Source organism: Diadema antillarum, unplaced genomic scaffold, assembly GCF_040938485.1.
Source record: "Diadema antillarum isolate AM-2024a unplaced genomic scaffold, OU_Dant_1.0 scf00000042, whole genome shotgun sequence".
Taxonomy (NCBI): domain Eukaryota; kingdom Metazoa; phylum Echinodermata; class Echinoidea; order Diadematoida; family Diadematidae; genus Diadema; species Diadema antillarum.
Genome location: NW_027270931.1, coordinates 40,142 through 60,875, shown reverse-complemented (window position 1 = coordinate 60,875; position 20,734 = coordinate 40,142). Strand labels below are relative to the sequence as shown.

At 39.0% G+C, this 20,734-nt stretch overlaps 1 protein-coding gene across 1 annotated transcript in view; it reads right to left on the bottom strand.

The window, feature by feature from the left end:
* Nucleotides 1-7,489: 7,489 nt before the first annotated feature.
* The window catches only part of LOC139712678 (uncharacterized), a 28,826-nt gene continuing 15,581 nt past the window's right edge, over nucleotides 7,490-20,734 (bottom strand). Inside the window, exons 9-22 of the mRNA XM_071624482.1 lie at nucleotides 20,237-20,437; nucleotides 19,315-19,389; nucleotides 18,011-18,134; nucleotides 16,642-16,870; nucleotides 15,575-15,752; nucleotides 14,794-14,858; nucleotides 13,905-14,037; nucleotides 12,961-13,061; nucleotides 12,111-12,210; nucleotides 11,167-11,320; nucleotides 10,487-10,553; nucleotides 9,335-9,502; nucleotides 8,048-8,219; nucleotides 7,490-7,678 (exon numbers count right to left, since the gene is read on the bottom strand). Of these exons, the coding sequence (XP_071480583.1) occupies nucleotides 7,490-7,678; nucleotides 8,048-8,219; nucleotides 9,335-9,502; nucleotides 10,487-10,553; nucleotides 11,167-11,320; nucleotides 12,111-12,210; nucleotides 12,961-13,061; nucleotides 13,905-14,037; nucleotides 14,794-14,858; nucleotides 15,575-15,752; nucleotides 16,642-16,870; nucleotides 18,011-18,134; nucleotides 19,315-19,389; nucleotides 20,237-20,437 (1,956 nt within the window). The remainder of the gene's footprint in view (nucleotides 7,679-8,047; nucleotides 8,220-9,334; nucleotides 9,503-10,486; nucleotides 10,554-11,166; nucleotides 11,321-12,110; nucleotides 12,211-12,960; nucleotides 13,062-13,904; nucleotides 14,038-14,793; nucleotides 14,859-15,574; nucleotides 15,753-16,641; nucleotides 16,871-18,010; nucleotides 18,135-19,314; nucleotides 19,390-20,236; nucleotides 20,438-20,734) is intronic.

The window sequence follows — 20,734 nt, the reverse complement described above, 5'->3', positions numbered from 1 at the left end:
CCCGACCGTAATGCTACGTTGTATGATATCGCGAATGCTTTCAAACTGCTCGATCACAGCGGAACGATATTTTTACCACCAACCGGTGCAGCGCAATCATGGATGCAGGATTGATCGATTGTAGACATCAATCGGAAAGTGATATATTTTGACTGACATGTATACCGGGTGTCCCAAAAAAAGCGGAACGGTGGATTTTCAGTATCTTGCGGTCTAAAAGTTATGTATCTTTTGACATCATTAGAAAGAGCATCTTCCGCAGAAGACTATGATACCAAAATCATCAAATTTGGTTCAGTACTTTTTATTCTACGCCAATTTCTGAAAATGCAGTCATTGCCAAATTTCGCCGGATTTTTCCGACTTATGAGATAATAATTAAAGTGCACTACGCGATCCATACGGTGAATATTGTGTAAGCTCGGTGATCCGTGTCAACAAAAGATACAGCTTTCACATTGGGAAACCCGTGTGTGTGTGTCTGTGTGTGTGTGTGTGTGTGCGCGCTCCCAATGTGAAAGCGTTATCTTTTGTTGACATGGATCAACGAGCTTACACAATTCACCGTATGGAACGCGTGTCGCACCCAAATTATTATCTCATAAGTTGCAAAAAATTGAAAATGACTGCATTTACAAAAATTGGCGTAGAATAAATAGTGCTGAACCAAATTTAATGATTTTGGTATCATGGTCTTCTGCGGAAGATGCTCTTTCTAATAATGTCAAAAAATGTATCACTTTTAGAACGCAAGGTACTGAAAAATCCACCGTTCCGCTTTTTTTGGGACACCCGGTATAGAGTTAAATGTGGAGATGCATTCGAAGGGGTCGTCTTGAAAGCGAGGAATATTGATTAAGATATAAAAGTTTTAAACCACTCCATATTAAGTTGATTTTTATATAAAGACTAAAATCAAACAACTATAATTTTAGACAGTTCTTCAATGTCAGATAACGGTGATAAAAACGTGGAACTGTCCACTCTCGCATGCTTTCATAACGTAGTGACATTAGTCTTAAGTCCCCGACGCAAAGAAATGGAGGTAATGATTCCCTTAACTCACAGGTCTCTTCTATTCGTGACCTGCACACAAATCTTTACTAAACTTTCTCATTTCTGAGGTCAAATGGTCTAACTCTTCATTCGCATTTAACTCATTGTATGAGCGAAGGGGCTGTAGTTGCTAGATCATTGACGCGAAAATGGTACCTGTCATGTTATAAACCAATACGAGAATCGAGGTGCGATGACTTTAACGTTCAATCTGAATTGCATACGCAGTATATACTGCTTCATGAACACATTTGAAACTTTGAATGATTACGACATAGTTCTTTTGAATTTGATTTTATTGCAACGAAGACTATGATTCTATTTTGTTTAGTTTTGCTCTTTCTATTTAAGTCAACTCTAACATGGGGTAGCTTTTCACTTTTAATGAAGTGTCATTGACGTTTCTTATGTGCCTTGTGTTTTATTATTTATAAAGTAGCATGTGGAGATTTTGCGGAAAATTTTTGACAAGTGCCTTTGGTGTTGGCAGCATGTAGTATATGGATTGGAAAAGGTATTATGATAATTATGAATTGGAAAAGAATATTTCCATCGTTCTCTGTCAACATATATCAGCAGAAATTTTCGATCGAGAGCATTGTGGCCCGAAGAAGAGGTGGAGTTTACATTATACATTGTATCATGTAGATGGCAGACATACTCGTAAATGTAGCTTTTCCGATTTCTGCCGTAATTAGCCATGTTGCTGCATCGAATATTGACGATTATGACCGGTGATATATCGGAGCTTTACGCCATTTTGTTGATCCATTTATTTCTGACGATACCACTGCTGCGCTGTTTTTGTTGACTTGTAAACGCTGCCTGTCGATCATTTACAAAATACTGATATCTGCGCATGCCGCAATAAAGTGTTTAGCATTCTTTCATTTTCTGAATCTACGTCAAAATATATGAAATGCTGTTCTTGTACTGTATGCCATCATTATCAAAATCATCAAAAAGTTGTACGTTGAAAAAGCTATTGGGTGTAGGCATGAATTAGTGCAAATATTTTTCATGATTACTTGTGTAGAGATCACTTCATGTGAAATTTATGCTAGTAGATAAAAAGAAAACATAATGCCCTATAGAGGAATGTATATTTACAGAGAAATAAAATTGAAATTTTGATTGAATGTATATGGTTTAAATTGACTGTTTTAAGTTTATTAGGTTCTTGATTAAAGACAATTCTTTATAAAGTGACGATTTCCGGTATCGTTGTAGTAATCATCTAGGATCCATTCATAATGGTAGTTTTCATGAAAAATGACAAAATTAACAATATCAGAGCATTCCACAAGGTAGCTGTACAGTTATGAAAAATTAACATCCAGAATTCATCTTTCGATTGTATAAAACATCGCGCGGATCGCGAAACAATTACGCGTGTGCATGCACTGTTATTCTTTCATGTGATTTGTTTGTTCCGGTATCAATGGTTTAGTAGAGAAAAAACCAAAACAAAATCAAAGCTGAAGGCACGCAAATGGAGATGAAAGCTGACGGAAGTCTAAATATCTAACCTTCAAGAGATTACATCACCATGATTGTGCCGTTCATATTTGTCGAGAAATACACATACTGTCGGTACAAGAGGAAAGAAATAGGAGGTGGAAATTGTGATCAGGTGCCCAAACTTTTAATGTATAACTTCAATATGTACACAAAAATTAAGGTTGACATTGCGAGTGAAATAAAATGATTATTAAAAATCTCTGCAGAGTTACACAAGCATGAATAATTGCAAGTACTCTTAATTCACAGTTAATCCACTGCGTACGAAAAACTTGCTAAGAGGTGTGCAAAATCTGTGGACATGTCAGACAGTATAGGAGAGGGTTAACATATACCACTGGTAGGTCAATTCTCTTACTGCTTTATTCAAAGTGAATGTCCCTTAAACATCTCGCTTTTGTGATGCGCTGCAAAGGGAAAACTTCCAAGATTTGGTTTGCTCTATGAACTCTGGGGCCCATTCATAAAGATTGATCGTAAGATTGATCTCACGATTGGTGCACTTCAAAAAAAGTTATGCTCGATCTGCTAGCAAACCTGTACTTGAAATCAAGCGCAAGTATCTTTATGAAACAGACTTACAATCAGAATCAATGTTACGCTCGATTCACTGAGTTACAGTCGATAAATTGAGCGTTAAATCAATCGGAACTCTTTATGAAACAGGCCCCTGGTGAGATATCTCACAATGTGTAATAGCTAAGGAGAGTGTCGAGGGGTAATGAAACTCGACAAAGTCGTGTTAACACGGGAATAACATGGTTGAGCCTCCGACAGACTTCCGGAGATGTCCAGACAAATTTACTGCAAAATTTGTTTTCAAAACATTTCGGTCAAGGGCTGCTTCTTAAGAAGTTCCTCTCCCACTCTCCGGCTCCCTCTATCGTTTCCTTAAGGTGTCTTGTAAGATTGCACATAGCATCACGACTGCCAACACAATTGTGTTGGTGATTTATTTCCGTTCTTGAGTAGACCTATTACACGTTATTAAGGGATATCCGCACCGGAAATAATAAAGCTTGGGCCTCCGGTGAAATTGGAGCATTTTGACACTGTTTACTAGTATTTTCCCCATTTTATAAAGTATCGCAAATTATATGGTGAGAACGTATAATGACACCGTCACTGTGTAATTTTAGCAGTCTGACTTTTCGCCACTGATTGCAATGCACTTGTTTTCAAGGTGCGGTAGCGTCTTTTTCTCGCAGTCGCTATGAAGAGTATACAAACCGTGGAACGGATGAAATTAGAGTCCATTTTTGACATCCTCAATAGTTACCGGTAACTGCGACGTAATATTCATATTGTGACAAACACGCCCCCACTCAATTTGACGCTATGTATAGGCCAAATTTCTTTTCATTGAGGACGCAGTTGAACATATGACTAGAATTTTCACACTTTTCGTGGTAACACAAGTATTTTTTTCCGTATCGTTTCTACACCATAGTGAAATTACTGTATTCGATGGGATTATGACAAAAAAAAAAAACCCGTACGGAGTGTAACAGTTTTCTTTATAGGTAATTGAGCAGTATCATGCTTTCCTTTAGGCTGATGTCAAACGGACATCTCGATTAATTCGTTTTCTGTGTTTGACGGCGACTTATATTCTGATTGATATCAAATGTGGCCACAAAATGGAAATGAAATCTGTAATTTTGTGATATAAGAATATACTTGGTCACCTGAAACTTATCGCAAGACTAATTTGGATCATTGCCCAATACTTGATTTAACTGTGGGTTGTATTCCCATAACACAAGTTGCTAGTATCTACTGTTCTAGGCAATGAATTGTAATATGTTGCATTTCCCCCAAAATATTTACAGATAGTGAATACTCATTTTTTTCTTATAAATAGTCGGCCTATCTGTTATTGTTGTCTATGTCGATATGTCCATATAATAAAAGTGATACACGTATTATGGTGCATTAATCTTAAACTACAATGCGCAGCACATTTTTTTTTAAGCGTCCGCACAAGTACCCCCAATATAGGTAGCGTTTTTTGACAGATGTATATAATCAGATAATGTACTGCACTTGTAAAGACTTAACGACGAAAATTATAATCCTACAGTTTAGCTTTTAGTTGAATATTGGCAAGACAGTGTAAATGTTGGTATAAATGACTTGCCTTTTTATCGTAGTGTAACATTCATACTTCATAAGTGAGATATGACCACTGTAAAAAGTGTAAAAATTTGAAATTCTATTATTTGCAGCTTAAGCACGTAGCCCGTACATAGTAATATACTTAAAATAATCACTTTGCATTGTATAGGCATATGATTAGTAAGACATATAAGTCAGATCATATTAGTTGATAAGATTTCTAGAAAGATATAGGAAGATAATCGTTGCGTGTACCACTTATTTTTCCTTTTTTTGAACTGCCTGTAGTTCTTTTTATTTTGTAAAATTCTGATGTCTTGTGTGGATTACTCTTTTTGAAGTGTACACCTATGATAAACTATGCATTTCTCTGTAACGTAATATCGAGAAAGCCACGACAAAAGTGAAAATGGAAATTGTACTGAAACACCTTTCTTATCATTAAAACAATGAACTTTTAACCCAAGCAGGTCCGTCGGATTCCTGTTGTAAAGACATACAAATGGCTAAATTTACAAATGCTGATTCTTTTCTTATGACTTGAACAAAGTGCTAAACACTTAAAGACACTTGCTACACCACTGATGAACTTCTGTTGTAGTGCTAAACAAAGACTCGCAATGGTTTGCTCTACATGCAAACTATACGCTTAATGCAAACGAAGGCGAATTATGCTCCGCAATATCACAATACTTGTATACATTTTATCTTAAACTTTGCAGCATTGCTTTCAAGGCAAGATAAAGTATTATAGTAAATTTGAAAGACCATCAAAAGTTGTTCATCTCTGCGCAGTGAAATGAGAGACTTTGTATTTATGATTTATACGTGTTCTCAATCCCTTAACAGTGATCTGCATTGATACAGCATAATATTGGAAAACAGTGCGAAGGATTGGGTCTAGCGATATGCCATATGCGTGTTGATGCCAATCCATTTCTGTTAATCGTAGAAAATGCAAAAAATGTAAGGTTGTAATGAAAGCTTAACAATATTCATTTTTTAAATGCAATGTTACCAAAGAATGTTGCTGGTGGAGCAGTATCTTTTTTTTTTTTTTTTTTGAGAGTACAACAAGAGCATGAGTATAAGGAAATACAATGTAATTCGTATTTCTGGTGTATCGAATTGATATCTCAAAGCAGTAGATGAAATAAATGATACCGGAATATACTAAGAAGGGAGAGCTCCAGTATCACCACTGCGTTTGATTTTTATCTTTTGATTAAAATTACTGCATTTCTTTAATGGTTTCGAGCACCTCATATGTCAGGTTAATTTGGTTACAGTATGGCAGGTTTTATTGTAATCATTACTACCCCCCCCCCCACACACACACACTCACACATACAATAAGTAACCGTATGCGTAGTCATCAAATTGGCAACGCCGATATATAGGGCCTATCCTCGAAATATTGCATTGAAGTTAATACAAACAGTAAATGCGGGATACACCAATCGACATATATTATTTAACTCACTGCTTCTCTCGATGCATTATCCCATGTCATTGATGTGATAAAAATAAGAAAATACAGTGTAGTAACAAATATGAACAAAATTAAACTTCAGTAGCATCTAAAATTAACCGGAAGATAGAGCCGATGTAGGCTACTGTATTTCAGCGTAGAATGTACCTAGTCACTGGCGGCGAATGATGTCCCTAGCGAAGATACAAATGATTTGTCTAAGGTGTTAAGGTACATAATATTGAATGCTTTAGTATATAAGAGTCACATACACTACAAATTGTAGTGTATGTATGTAAATGGGGAAAATTAAATGTTCTGATGTAATACGATACATGTGTATACCGACACTCCTTATGCACGCTCGCGATGAATGCTTGGAATACACTTTTAATAAACCAATAATCCACAAAACGTCAAATTGTCCGCTGCGTGTCATTTTGTCTGTCCATGGTAAAAGGATGTCATAAGATTAACATGTTAATGCTAGATCATGTTGCGCATTGTGAAAGCTAAACATTGATTTAGTCCATATCTTGTAGTTTGTATAACGACAGAAAAGAAGAAATATTGTTTGTTGCCCGTCAATTATAGATTGTGCATGTTTTGTTCTGCAATGTGGCTGCGTACTTTATCATACAGTGGAGGTTACAGTGCTGGCTATCTATGTCATAAGTTTGACCCCCAAAAAGCACAACATGTGAAAGAAACGCTAGGTTGCAATAAACAGATAAATTTGACATTTTTCATTAATATGTGACGTAATATGTGCACTTCAGTTGGTATCAAACATAAAATAGATAGTCTAAGTCTTACTTACAGACTTAAAGCAATTGTTATTACATTCCACACAACATAATTATGCATGCACAAATTGTCTTGATGTTCGCAAGTCCACTCGATTTAAAAATAAAAGCCTTTCTATAACTGGATAATGCTTGCTTGACTGAGTTTGAATGGAAGAGAAATGTCACTTGACATTTTCCATATCCCGTAACTCCTACAAGTCACACTAGATCGACCGTTATACAACCATGTGAGAAAACGAAAAAACAAAAACAAAAATGGCTCTGTAATGTTCATATTTTGACTAGTGATGTTTGCAGTATCAAAAAGTGCTTTGACTTTGTAAAAAGTGTTTTGAGTCCAAAATGCTTTGACCTTGACCTTTCATTTACTTCGATTGTATTTCTACATTTCTGTGCGTGCCGTATTGTGTGTTTCTGTGCCACGTACATACGTATTTAAAAGCTTATACCGTACGCTGAATCAGCTCGAAAGAGAATTTGAACAGTAGCGCTCGCTCGCGATGCAGCGTTGGGTTTAGTTGCCACCCGTGTGCATTTCCGTGGTAACAGTGGACGAAACCGTGTTGATGATGCCGCGCGTCGCCATGCTTTTCTCGATGGTCGAATTCGTATCCACGGAACTCCCGCTGGGATGAATCTTGAAGCGGCGAACTGATCTGCCCAGACGGTACATCTCCACGCGGCGCTTGAAAGTGTCGCGGACCTACGAAATGAAAATAACGGTGATGATGATGACAATGATGATAATTAATAGTAATATGCGAGAACACTGATACAATATATTCATATATTCATATTATGAGCACATTATGTAGTTAATATTAATGATAATTATGATGGTAATAGTAATGGTAATATTAATAATAGCAATAATAATAAAGGCCCTGACGGGCTCGGTGCGAGAAAAGACAATAGACAGTATGTCTAGTAAAATACAGCCGACGCACAGAATGAAAAGCGAAAACACGGATCGCCAGGCGATGTTCACATGAGCAAATAACATACCCTGCGTATTCATGTGCATAATAAAAGTATCATAAACATCCCGATGGACAGACAGATATGTTCTCACCTCCTGGCTGTTGAGACAGTAGAGAATGAAGATTAGCAATCCCTGGATCGAGTTGCTCAGTACGAAGAGGTATAGGAAGCCGACATTGGACGAGTCGGCGAGAGTGAGGACGCCGAACAGCCAGGTCGAACCCATGAGGGGCGAGATTGTTAGAGCGGCTTTCAGGGAGTATCTACAGAATGTAATGTAGGGCAGTGAGTTATAATGCGAAATAGAGATAATTTGCAGGATATCATGCACCATTAAGATTGTTACATCTTGTCCATCTCAGAACACCTGATTTCGTGCACCACTCTATTCTCGTCGTACATAATCTTCATTCTGGGTTTTAGATTCATTATACAGGGGAGACATATCTGACTTTACATAGATGATGACTAGCGGGGGAGGGAACATACCGAATGTTCCACCCGAAGAGTTTGAAATGCTATTGAGGGAGGTTATAAGTCCCGAGACGAAGGGATTAGCCTCCCGAAATAGCATTTCAAACCCTGAGGGTGGAACGTTTGATACATGTTCCCGACAACAAAAGTCATCATCTGTTATATTATATGGGTTATTCAAATCTACTTTTTCACATTGTATGGAATAGGAAAATTATTTTTATTCTATCGATTGCGTGAAAAATATGATCGTTCAATCGTTTGTCATTTCTTACGTGAAAATGTTTTCCCATAGGAGAACATCACAAAAATGTTGTGCCCATGGGCGAACATAACCAATGTGCCTCCATCACGTGACTGTGTTTAGCCAATCACTAACCGGTGTTTGACTAACCCATTCAATATTATTATGTATGATACTGATGGTCAACTATATATTCGTGTGTTGCTAAATCAAAATTCCGTGTATGGGTGTGCGTCTGTCTTTCTGTATGTTTTTGTGTTTCTTTTTTCTTCTCCGCTTGCGTATTTTGTCTTCCGCTCTGTTATTATTTGCTCTACGTTTTTCTCTCTACTGCCAGTAATTGCCGAGTGTATATAATAAGCAACATTCTAGAGGGCAAAACTCTTTTCGTAATATATTTTCATACAGATATTTTAGTCCAGAAGATGGTAACAGGTAATAAAGAAACTGAAGTTACTTTAATGTTTCACACATAGCTTTTGAATGTAATTGAATTCAAGTAAAAGATAGAAAAGCTTGCAACACTGGATTAAGTAAGCCACTGCCTTACAATGCCTTAATCTCATGTTGCTGATGAATTCATTGTCCATCCATCTAGTGATGAGACGCATCTCCAGCCTATATCGCGATGAGATTTCTCGATAAAATATCGCCACTTACTTGAGTTTCTGGTAGGCTGCTTCGTCCCGCCTGAGCTGGTCGTGGTTCTTCAGGTTAACAATCACTACGGTAACGCGCAAGAGGATGAACAGATTTACAACGACTATGAGAAGAGCGGGAACTATGAAGGACCAGACAGAGTTATCGGAGTAATCCAGCCAGCACGAACTGCAGGGGTAAATAGTTAGCATAGAAGCTGCGTTTGGTGCTATTTGGTACGAACAACGCAGTATAGTACTTACTACGATTTACGTTGCACGAGCCTTGTCTTGGACTACAGTATTGACGGGCGCCAACCGTGTAGTAATCTGGTCCAATGGTAGCCTTTTGCAAAGGCAGCTCGCTTTTGAGGACACGCACACAGAGAGCAGTGGACTCGCACACACCAGCGCTTGAGCGGCGAGCTGCGAGCATAGCTCGCTCCGATCCGATCGCTGTGTGCGTGCGAGTACACTGCTCGCTGTGTGCGAGTCCATTGCTAGCTGGCTTTGCAAAAGGCTAGTCCAGTGAGGACAAGCATCTATCTGGAAGTAAGTGCGAAGTTCGAAAAAGTCGATTTGCGAATACAGGTACTGGCTGAAAGTTTCTAACGAATGAATGCAAGCTAAAGCAATACCTATACTATACGCACCAATCTACACTGCATGCAAATTGTTCTTCACAGACCAATGAGAAGATTGCATCAATGCTAGTAACAGACGATAATGTTTGTGGAGTTCTGAGTTAAATTCTTTGACGTCAATGCTGTTGCAAAGTGGAGGTGTTTGCATTTGATGGGAAACATTCTAATGTATAGATGATAATGTAATTTGTGAGTAATATCTTTTGTTAAATGTCTCTTAAATATCACAAATCCGTCTGCACCGTAATTTACAAGTAATAATTGCCTTATGTGATTGACATTGATTGCAATTTTCATTTTATCAGCTTTGAAAACCAACCCTGTTGAAAATTATCATGAAACTCATCATAGGCCTACTCATTAGACACCCTATCATTTAGCACAGCGCTATCATCGTTAGATGTTAAACTGGCAACATTCGTGTCTGATCAGCAGTCCTGTCTTGTATGATTACAGAGATCCACCTGTTTGTTTGTTTGTTTGTTTGTTTGTTTGTTTTTTAGTTGAGGGAAGTGCCACATAAGACTCACTCTAGGCGGGTTCCGATAGTCTTGTGTGTTGACCCAACAACGATAATAGTCATGATCAATGGTACTCCTGGAGAGAAAGCAAACCAACCAACCAGCAAGCAAACAAAAAGACAGATATATTTCAGTCAATCATTGTCTAATCATGCAATGTGCTGGTATTCGCATTCATATTTTGAAACTGAAAAATACTTGCAAAACACTTCAATATGAAGAACCAAGAAATAATAAAAAATTGAACTGAATTGAATTGAATTGAACGTAAAATTTATCATTCCGTATTCCGAAAAGAAAAGACAGAATAAAGATTCTATGAATTACCTCAAAGCACGATCAAATCTTCAAATAGTTACAACAAGAACAGTTTAATAACCTCCAACACGCATTGCTAAGTGATTATTAATGCTCTCAGGAAGATGTAATCTGTTGTATCATTTTGTGAAATAAAATCGATGAAAGTCTTTTGAATGTATAGTAATTGGAAATAACATAAGTTTACATGTTAGTGACTGAAGAGGTAACGTCCACAGTAAGCTCAGTTTCGCGCAAGCCCATCTCCGTAACCTCATAAAAAAAAAATGAAAAACCATAACGCATCTTGCTCAATTTTTGTGTAACACTCATTCACATTCATTATGATGAATACAATGCTCTTTAATAGAGTGCTGACTTAGTCTCCTTACCCCAGCCGCCGGCAAGGTACAGACGCATCTTGCTACTCTCTTGATTAAAGACTACGACCACCTGTGTGTAGAGCTGCAATCCTTCGATCATCATCCAACAAAACGACGCCATGAAGAAGAAGTACATCGTCCCCGCCATCACTTTGCAGCCCACCTGAAAATGAGAGCAGACGACACTGCCAAACTGAGTATCGATTTAACCGATATTGTGTTTGCCTGACGAATAGTTAGACATTTTACGGCGACTTCTCTGAGCTAAATCACAATACAGGTAAAAATTGCGAACTTTGATTTTAAAGTAAATGAATGACAAGCTTCTGTTTGCTCTTTTGTTCCAGCTGTTTAGTTCTGCTTTCTAAAAGACGACAGATTAGCTTGTCTTTTAGCTCGTTACTCCGAGATTTGATTCCTGAGAAGTCGAAAGAGAATAATTTCGTCGGCGTGCCTGTTATTGTTATATATAGCATTCTTGCAGAAAATATTTGTTTTGTTAGCAGGGAGCAGTTGCCGTGGGATCCCATATTACTATAATGTGGTTTTTTTTTTGCATGTTATGATGATAATAATGCCAATTCTACCACAATCTCACACACAGGAGCCTACTACTACTATTGCTACTTCTACTACTACCACCACAACTACTACTACTATCACAATTACTACTACCACTACTACTACCGCCACTACTACTTCTACTACTACTACGACTACTACAACATGTACTACTACTTCTACTACTACTACTACTACCACTACAACTACCACTTTATACTACTTCATTCATTCAAGCGTTTGGTACAGTGTGCATGTTTGATACCGTTTGCTGATTATTGCTGGTCACCTGGGGCGACTACTTTGCTTCTTCTACTAGCATGACTAGTATCAAATAGTAATAATTGTTATGATAGTGATAAAAAAGATAATGATAAAGTGCCAGGACTGACAGTGCCTGGCGGGATAGATCCTTGACTCAGGAATAGCAGCTGAGCCATGAACATGGACGTGGCGAGGTTGCAGTGGATCAGCACGCGGTCAGTGGTCATCCTGTGGACGAGGGGGAGGGAGGGAGTACGATGTGAGCCAAAATGAGCTGTCACAACATGCTTGCACCGCTTGTGAGGAAAATGAAATGTGCGGCAATTACAGATCACCGGGCAAAGCAGCAATCATCAAATTCTTGAGTTTTATATGATTTTACTCTAGGCCTACTATCTATAAGTGACTTCGAAACTCAGCCAATGCAGACTACACTAACTATTGATAGCCGTTTGAACTGCTCTTTCCCCATCCAAATCGCAAGTTTGAATGAAACCTAATGTTTCAACGAAAACGTTCCCGAGATGTGAGGGCAGTAATATTAGATAATAATGATGATAATAATAAAATCAACCCGTTTCTATCACGCGCAAAGGGAAATACACTTTGCATACATATGAAAACATCGTTTCTCCAAATTTTTTGTTGTTCACTGTTATTTTTCATTGCCATCAATACATAGTGAGTAATCGGCTCATGTAGAATGTCTTTTGAATGGGAGCACATTTCGCGCGTATCAAGGCCACCGCACACTGTACGACTTTCGGTCGCACGACTGACGGACTTTGGATCTGAAATAAATAAGCTTGTTCATTCTGAAGCTATTGTGATTTATTTCGGATCCAAAGTCGGTCAGTCGCGCGACCGAAAGTCGTGTAGTGTGCGGTCGCCTTAACTTTGCTTCTTTTTTTTTTTCGGAAAACAGGAGACGTGTCATTAGTATCGATTGACCAATGTGCCGAAATTATAGATACATACCTTAGTAGTAAAATGGCGGCTACTGTGCCACCCGAGCCACTCACAGACAGTGCGCATCCGATATTAGACAAAATTTCCAGAGCCTTTGCATGACCGCCAAGCTGTAATCATTTGGAAAAAGGACAACACAGCATGCAAATTCAATCACATTCGCAATTTGAAGTGAAGGAGGGTATTTTCTAACACGTTCTACTTTTCTAGCGTTTGATTTAAAACATTTAAAAAAAACATTCTAGATGGCAAACTTATTCCCTATTATTCATTTTCATATCACGAAGAAAAGTCTCAAAAAGAAAAGAACACATTGCACACATTGTAGTTTGAAAACAGGCCTGATATTGTAAGAAATAGGGCAATTTTTTTTTTTTTTTTGGATTGATGTGTTGATATTGGCTATACCCTTTGAGACGGTGAGTTGCGGTTCTCACTATGAACTCATCTGCTGTCTGATCACGTGACAGCCCCTTTCATTGCCGTAAATAAAGAGTATGATGGGATGCTTCATTCTAAAGCCGAGTTCGATGTTTGCAATTTTTTCCAAATCCATCGTATTTCATCATTACACATAATCGTCGGTTACACGTGGGATTTATTCAACACTCATTATTTGATGTGAGAATGCAGACCATAAATAATTATACCGGTGATACCACACAATATACCTCCCTTCCCCCAGGGGGAGGGGGAGGTGGGGAAGAAGCAGAAGCTTTATTACTGCTTGGCAAGCTTGGCAAAACTTTTCTTGAAAAGTCATGCTTTGAGATACACGCACGGCATAAATACAAATGTTATTAAAGATGCTGTGCTTTTCTCATTGAAATTGGCAATGCGATAAAAAAATATCAACAAAATGAAACCACAAAACGGAAACATGCTTATGTATCGATTAGTGATTTCGATATTTTGCAATGCGGGCTTGTGATTCTTTGGTGAGGAGAAATTACGTCAGAGGGCTCCCTCGTCATCAGGACGGCGAAATGTGTCAGGTGGGTGCAGGAGCATGTGACATGTGTGTCGTTGTAGCTCACTCGATGGCATCCTCGAGTCGACCACAGCCCACGCGTGGTGCCGTTCGTTCTGATCGACCAATGGGGAAAGATCATCAAATTTTCCACCAATCAGATTGTCGGGAAGCAAGTTCCGCAAGTTCACTGACGCACATTGTCATGCTGGTATCATTTCAATTCAAATTGATTCAATTCATTGTATTTTCAGATTTCTTACACAGAACATGATAATAAGAAAATCATAAATGACCTTGAGTGAACACTGGTTGACTGTAAGATGAATATCAAAGGTAATTGACAGATCAAAAGCATGTTTAGGGTCCTACATACAAAATTTGTGTTACATTATCTATACTCGTATGTTCTGAGAAAAACAAACAAACCGAGGGCCCACTAAAAAGCAGTCCTGGCAACAAATCACACAATCGACGCGAACAATTAGACTTTCTTAATTTCAAAGATTTTTTTTTCCCACGAAGCATAGCGACATCATCTGGTAGGCCTACTTCTGAAACAAGCATTACATATCCTTTAAAGGATTTCTCTTTTCACTTCGATCTTCTTCATTGCTTATTCTCTAGTCTGTTATGAAATTAAGAATATGGTAAACTGAAAAGGTTATGTTAATGAGCTTTATCTTTCTTTTCTAGTTCTACTTTATGTTACATTCGATTCACATACACATAGCAAAGAGAGAAAGAGAAAAAAAAGAACAAGGCCTCGCTACTTGACAAGAGAGTAATAGAGTCAAAAATAAGAAATAAAAAAGGAAAGAAATTAAACGAATTTTCGCGAAGAGAGGTCTCAAACAATCTGAAGGACTTACCCATTATAGGAGAGATCCCAGTAGACGCATATGCGGTCTAGAATTTCGTTGTTTTCCTGCGCCTCCTACATGATGTGTAAAGATAGGGACATATAGTCAACAGCAAAAGACTCCCCTGTCTGCCTATACTTTTTTCTCGCAACACTAGGTTTTAATGCCCGTCTACACCGAGCATGGTAACGGCAACGGTCCGGTTATTTTTGCTATGGTGCGCCAAAAGGAACCATGTCTGGTTCTGTTGCGATATTTTCAGGGGGAAAAAAACGGGCATCCGAAGGCGTGCTTCAGTGCAAATGCGCCGTCAACGAATTTGGGGAATCTGCGCATGCATCAGCGGGTCTGAGAGAATTACGAAGTATAATAAGAGCTAGACCAACTCGATTTTTCCAAGCGCTACCCTGTTTTCTGATATCAGAGCCCCCTATTTGAAGAGACTGTGATTGGTTTCACCTTATGCCATGGGCGATGATTCAAATTTCAGCGCCGGTGATGTCTCCCACACAGCAACATTAAACCGAGCTCTACCAAGGACTGTACACGATCATTGTGTTATAACTATTGATTCCTAACATTGTTGCTGTCTTCAAACTATCGGGATCGCGATGGAATTCACGACAGAAATAAAAGAAAAAAGGCGTTTAGATCTGTGTGATCATGATTGAAGTCAGCCAAATTTTATCATTCGTACTTCACCCCATGGGTCTTCACCAACACCTGCACACGACAAAACAAGCCATAGTGTCGATAATATCGATAGCACCAGCGACAGTGACTGTTTTACCTTGACCTGTTCGGAGCCCAACTCGAAGGTAAGAGTGATCGGGGGATCGAACGGCAGGTCGGGATCGGGCGATGGAATGAACTTGACGTCTACGACGGCGCTCGATATAAACGACGTCGAGCCATCCTCGACAGGTACGAAACTTCCATCCTCCTTCAACAGCACTGTCGAGTTTTCTCTGCCCGGTGATTAATGAAAATGACAGCCATTTTTCTTGTCCGTCAGTATATGCTGTTTGTGTCAATTCGTCTTATTATCATATTAGCGTCAATACAATGAACGTATGCAAGAGTCGCAGTGCTCATCATGGTAACAGGACAAGAATTGGTGTGATGCATTTAAATGAGATGTCAACTGCACATTAATAAATTACACTCGAACAATTTCCAGTTCCATTATTAGTTTCTGTTTTTTATCACATTCTCAAACAAGACGATCCTGAATTCGAATCCCAATCTGCACGTCTGTATCACTCATTATTCCATCCTTTATGAAATGATAAAAATCTAATACATTATAGATACATCACATCAATAGCGCTCTTACAAACTATAAGTTGTCTTACAGTGCTTTACAGAATATCATAAACTATGGTGAATCTATTTGAGGAATAATGACCCCGCAACTATATACTGTAGATGTATGTTATCATTCATCTTGTTCAAAAACGTAGGTGACACCATGGTACGTACGAGTCCATGAAGTATGACCTATGACCTTGGATCTGAGTAATCCTAGCAAAAGGTAAATCTTGCACTACTATAGCCGAGCCAAAAAGCTCTCTCTCCCTGGTTCTAGGACAACCCCCCCCCCCCCGACAATTACCCCAGACCCTTCCCCTGACCCTAACCCTGATCCTTATCCCGAAGCTAATCCTAAACCTTGCCCAAATTCAACCCTAACCCTAACCTTAATCTTTACTCTCACCTTATCACTAACAATAGATAGTATTTAGCCGGGGGTGATTATCCTCGGGGGGTAATTGCCCTGATGCGCTTTCTCCTTTATCCGCAAACCGTTGAGGAGTGAGCAATGTACAGTTTGTGACAAACCTAGAGGACACTCACCTGCTGGGAAAGATATCGTAGACGTGATCGTAGATGACGACAACGACCAGAGACGTGTTTTGATCATCGAGCACGGTGAGCGGGAAGGAGACGGTTACGGACGGGCTGGCATCGGGGCTCGAGTCCGTCAGCGCCGACACAGACTGGATCGTAATGACCAACGACTGGTTTTCGCCGTCGCCATAAACATCCTCGGGTTCAATGTAAGCCACCGATGTGATCTGTGCGGCTAAAATTGTAAAAGTTTCCGTATTATGGTTATTATACTTTATATATTGTTTCTATTTATTTTATTTTTTATTTATCCGTTTTTATGAAATGCAAACAAATATATATATATATATATATATATATATATATATATATATATATATATTATGAATATTTATCAAATATTGAATACAAATCTTATATATATATACACAAATATATTTATATATATATATATATATATATATATATATATATATGTTTGCATTTCATAAAAACAAACATATATAAGCCTACTCACACGTGCACACGCACACTCCCTCTGAAAGACACACAATATGCACACACACAAACATATTTACACAGTCACACCTGTTTCCAACATTCTCTGAAGGGAAACAGGAAGTGTGGTCGCTATAGTCAGGTAGTCTGTGAAGACAGGTTTGATGCAGCATATATTTTCAATGTCCCAAAAGATAAGGGAGCGCCTGCATGTACACTATGATAGCACACGTATAAGATACTTTCCACGAAATAACAAGTACTGTCTCTTAATGTCTTTTTAAACATATTTCCATTTGAAGTTAGTTGATGTATAGGTTCTTGTTCATCATGGTAACGTAAATTGCAGATGCAATGATTTAATTTTGTACAATTTTATTACATCTGCAGTATTTTCCATAAACCCCCCCCCCCCCAAAAAAAAAAAAAAACCTCAACAAAGATTTCTGCAATCATGGCAATACATTACCATTCGCATACCGATTTGGCCCTGATTAAGCAATTCTTTCACTTTCGACTTCAGTATTTTGATTTGATTTATTGATTCCTGTATTTTGTCTGTGTGTATATGGCACTTAGGTTAATAACAACAATCTCTATCTCATTTTATTGACATCTATTTTCGTATCGTGTGAAAATTAGTCCAGTTGGTTTAATGGATTATTGACATTATCGTTAGGAACGTTTCTCATGCAGTTACGAGTATTGGCAGCCCTGACCATGCTAACAAGGACCATTTGGGTTTGACTAATATCATATAAGAGAAAGAAGAGAGAGAGAGAGAGAGAGAGAGAGAGGGAGAGAGAGATAAACAGATAGATGCATAATACCCGTACATTGCATATTGACCTGTGTATATCTCACTTAAGACTCCTACCTGCTCTATCAGCCAGGACGATTGTTGTAGACATGGTCTCGTTCAGTTGATGCAGAGCTTTCGCGATACTTCCCGCGTACTCTCCGATTCCAGTCGTAAGCTCGCATGGGCACGGAACCTCATTCTGATTAACAGTGATTAAGATAAATGAACGCACTGAAAAACGTATGGCTAATGTTTTAAAATAGACAGTAAAACATTTCACAGTGACACTTAAAATGAGCATTACTTCCTTAGACAATTACTATCCATAAGACAAATTTCTTTTCTCAAGTACTAAGTATAATAATCATATGTCAGTTCGCGGAGTCTTTCCCAAGGACTCTTGCGAGTCGAAAGGCTAAAAAATTGTTAGCGCTCTCCCCAAGAAGGGGATTTTCAAATAAGACGATAAGCTACTCGCCTGCAAGTTGCCGAGATGTCGCCGAGACGTTTCCATGACGTCGCAGATGGGTCTCCGAAAGGTTAGCGGAGACGTCTCGCAGACCTCATAAAAATTTAATAGACTCCGCGACTTTGCCGTTGCTATGGAGACGTCGCGGAGACGTTTCCATAGCAACTAGGGAGACTAGGGTCGCCACCAGGCTTCAACGAGATGTCCCTTTTAAAGCATGTGCGCGCGGGCATAAATAACTTTTTCTTCTTTTTTTTCTTCTACTTGATAAGGCACTTTACTTGTTGTCATGGCGACAACAAGTCCGGCGCAACAATTTATGGAATTAATCAAACAACGGATGGCCTAGCGTAGACAAGGTGCTAGTATCTATTGGAGAGTGGATTGTATCATCTGAATATTTTTTTTCTGGCTCTGAATTCCGTACTCAAAAGATGAAATTTTGGCCAAAAATAGCACTAGTTACGTACACTTTTCAGTAAAAAATAATGTAAAATTACGATTTTCGCCAATGGAATAATCACGTACGTCTTTGGAATCCAAATTCATACCCACGATTTATCGTACACATTCGTACCGAGCTGACTACAAAGAAAAAATCGGCAAATGAAGCTCAAAGTTCGTATTGTACGCTAAAAGGTGTACCATGAGCATTTTGAACAATTTACGCAATAAAATCGTGTGATAAATCGACATCTTTTTTTAGATCTGAGGTTAAATGTGAATTTCTTCGCGTTTCTACATTTTTATGTCGCAAGTTTGGCTATTTCGGCCCATTCAATTCAACGCCCTGTGAGGCTAGTCTTCGAAATCCCGCAGGGATTAAATGTCGTTACGCAGAGATGTGCGTCCGGAATTAACATGCTGTCCAGTAATACCATACCTGTGTGAATTTTTAGACTATCCTCACCGTATCACTAGTCGTAAGTGTCCATAGTTTCTTGTGCGTGCTGTCAGTGAGTTCGCTCACTATATCCAAAGCGGTCTGTGTCAGACAGAAAAAAAAAGCAAAAATCAAGCAAACAATAAGAAGAACAGTCATCACCGTTGTCATTCTGTTACTTTACATTCACGTTGACAGAATAATGGTCGATCTTCCAGGAAAAGTTAACTCCAAGAAGAAGCATTGAATGAACTTCGACAAGAAGAATACCATGCATGATGATATTTCTAATTTCATTAATGATACACTACTTTGTAAAGTTATGAGAAAAATCAACGATTTTGGTAATAACGAATGACATTGAGAGGAAAGAGTACAAAATGTCAACACAATTTACTCGGTAGACACTTAACTGAGAGAGTGAAGGAAGACAGAAAAAAAGAACTGTCACGAAGGTGGCTGATGACTTGAAAGCCGTACAATGATCCCCGCTTTAGCCGGGAATGATCGGGGGGGGGGGGGGGGGAGGAGTTTTTCCTCCCATATAGGCTGTTTTCCCGTTGAAGGGGTTTCCGATTTTCTCATGAGCAACGCACTGACGCAGGCGTCACACTGTGCCAAAGTTGAGCAAAGATGGACACACGATACAAGAAATGTTCAGATTCGGCTCTGATCGTATAAACATCGAGTTATTCGTGAAGGCCTCTTAAACCCATCGTATAACCGCTCGTGGAGCTTCTCAGGCTGCCAACAGAAGATCGTAGACTTGCTTTTGCCATTGATCAGTCTTCAGCCATCACTTTCACCTTAGCGCGAATTGAACATTCCATATTCATAATGATCCTGTGCCAATTTCGGAACAGTGTGACGCCAGGCTAACGTTTCGAAGCCAAGAACGAATCAAAAGATAGGCCTATAGGCTTGGCTGTCACCGTTGCTGATGGCTCACCTGCAGATTCTCGAGAAGGAGATCCACCCCGGAGTTGTTGTTTCTGGACTGACCGATCGTACCGACCACCAGCCGGCTGACGGCTTGGAGCTCGTCGGCCGATGTCAGCGAATAGTTGGTCTGGACGAAACGGAGGCTGCTGTCGAGAATGACCTTGGTCTCGTCCGGAGTCAGGGTGCCTCTGGATTGGAGGTCGTCGAGCTGGACAACAATGTCGAACAGAGCAATGAAAATGTATTAGTATTGTTTTGGTAGGATAAACGTTATGGTAGTGTAAACGGTCTGTGCCGTATTGGAGGGGTGGACCTGGGCTCCGTTTTATCAAAAGATAAAATCGATTTTGAATTTCCTTTCCACACAGGCTGCCATAGACTTACAGTTGAAATCAACTATATAATCAATTTTAACTGTTCATAAAACAGGACCCAGATGCTTAGTGTACGTGTAATTTATGAAAATGAATGCATGCAGGCATGTGTGTTTGTGATGATCGGCAGC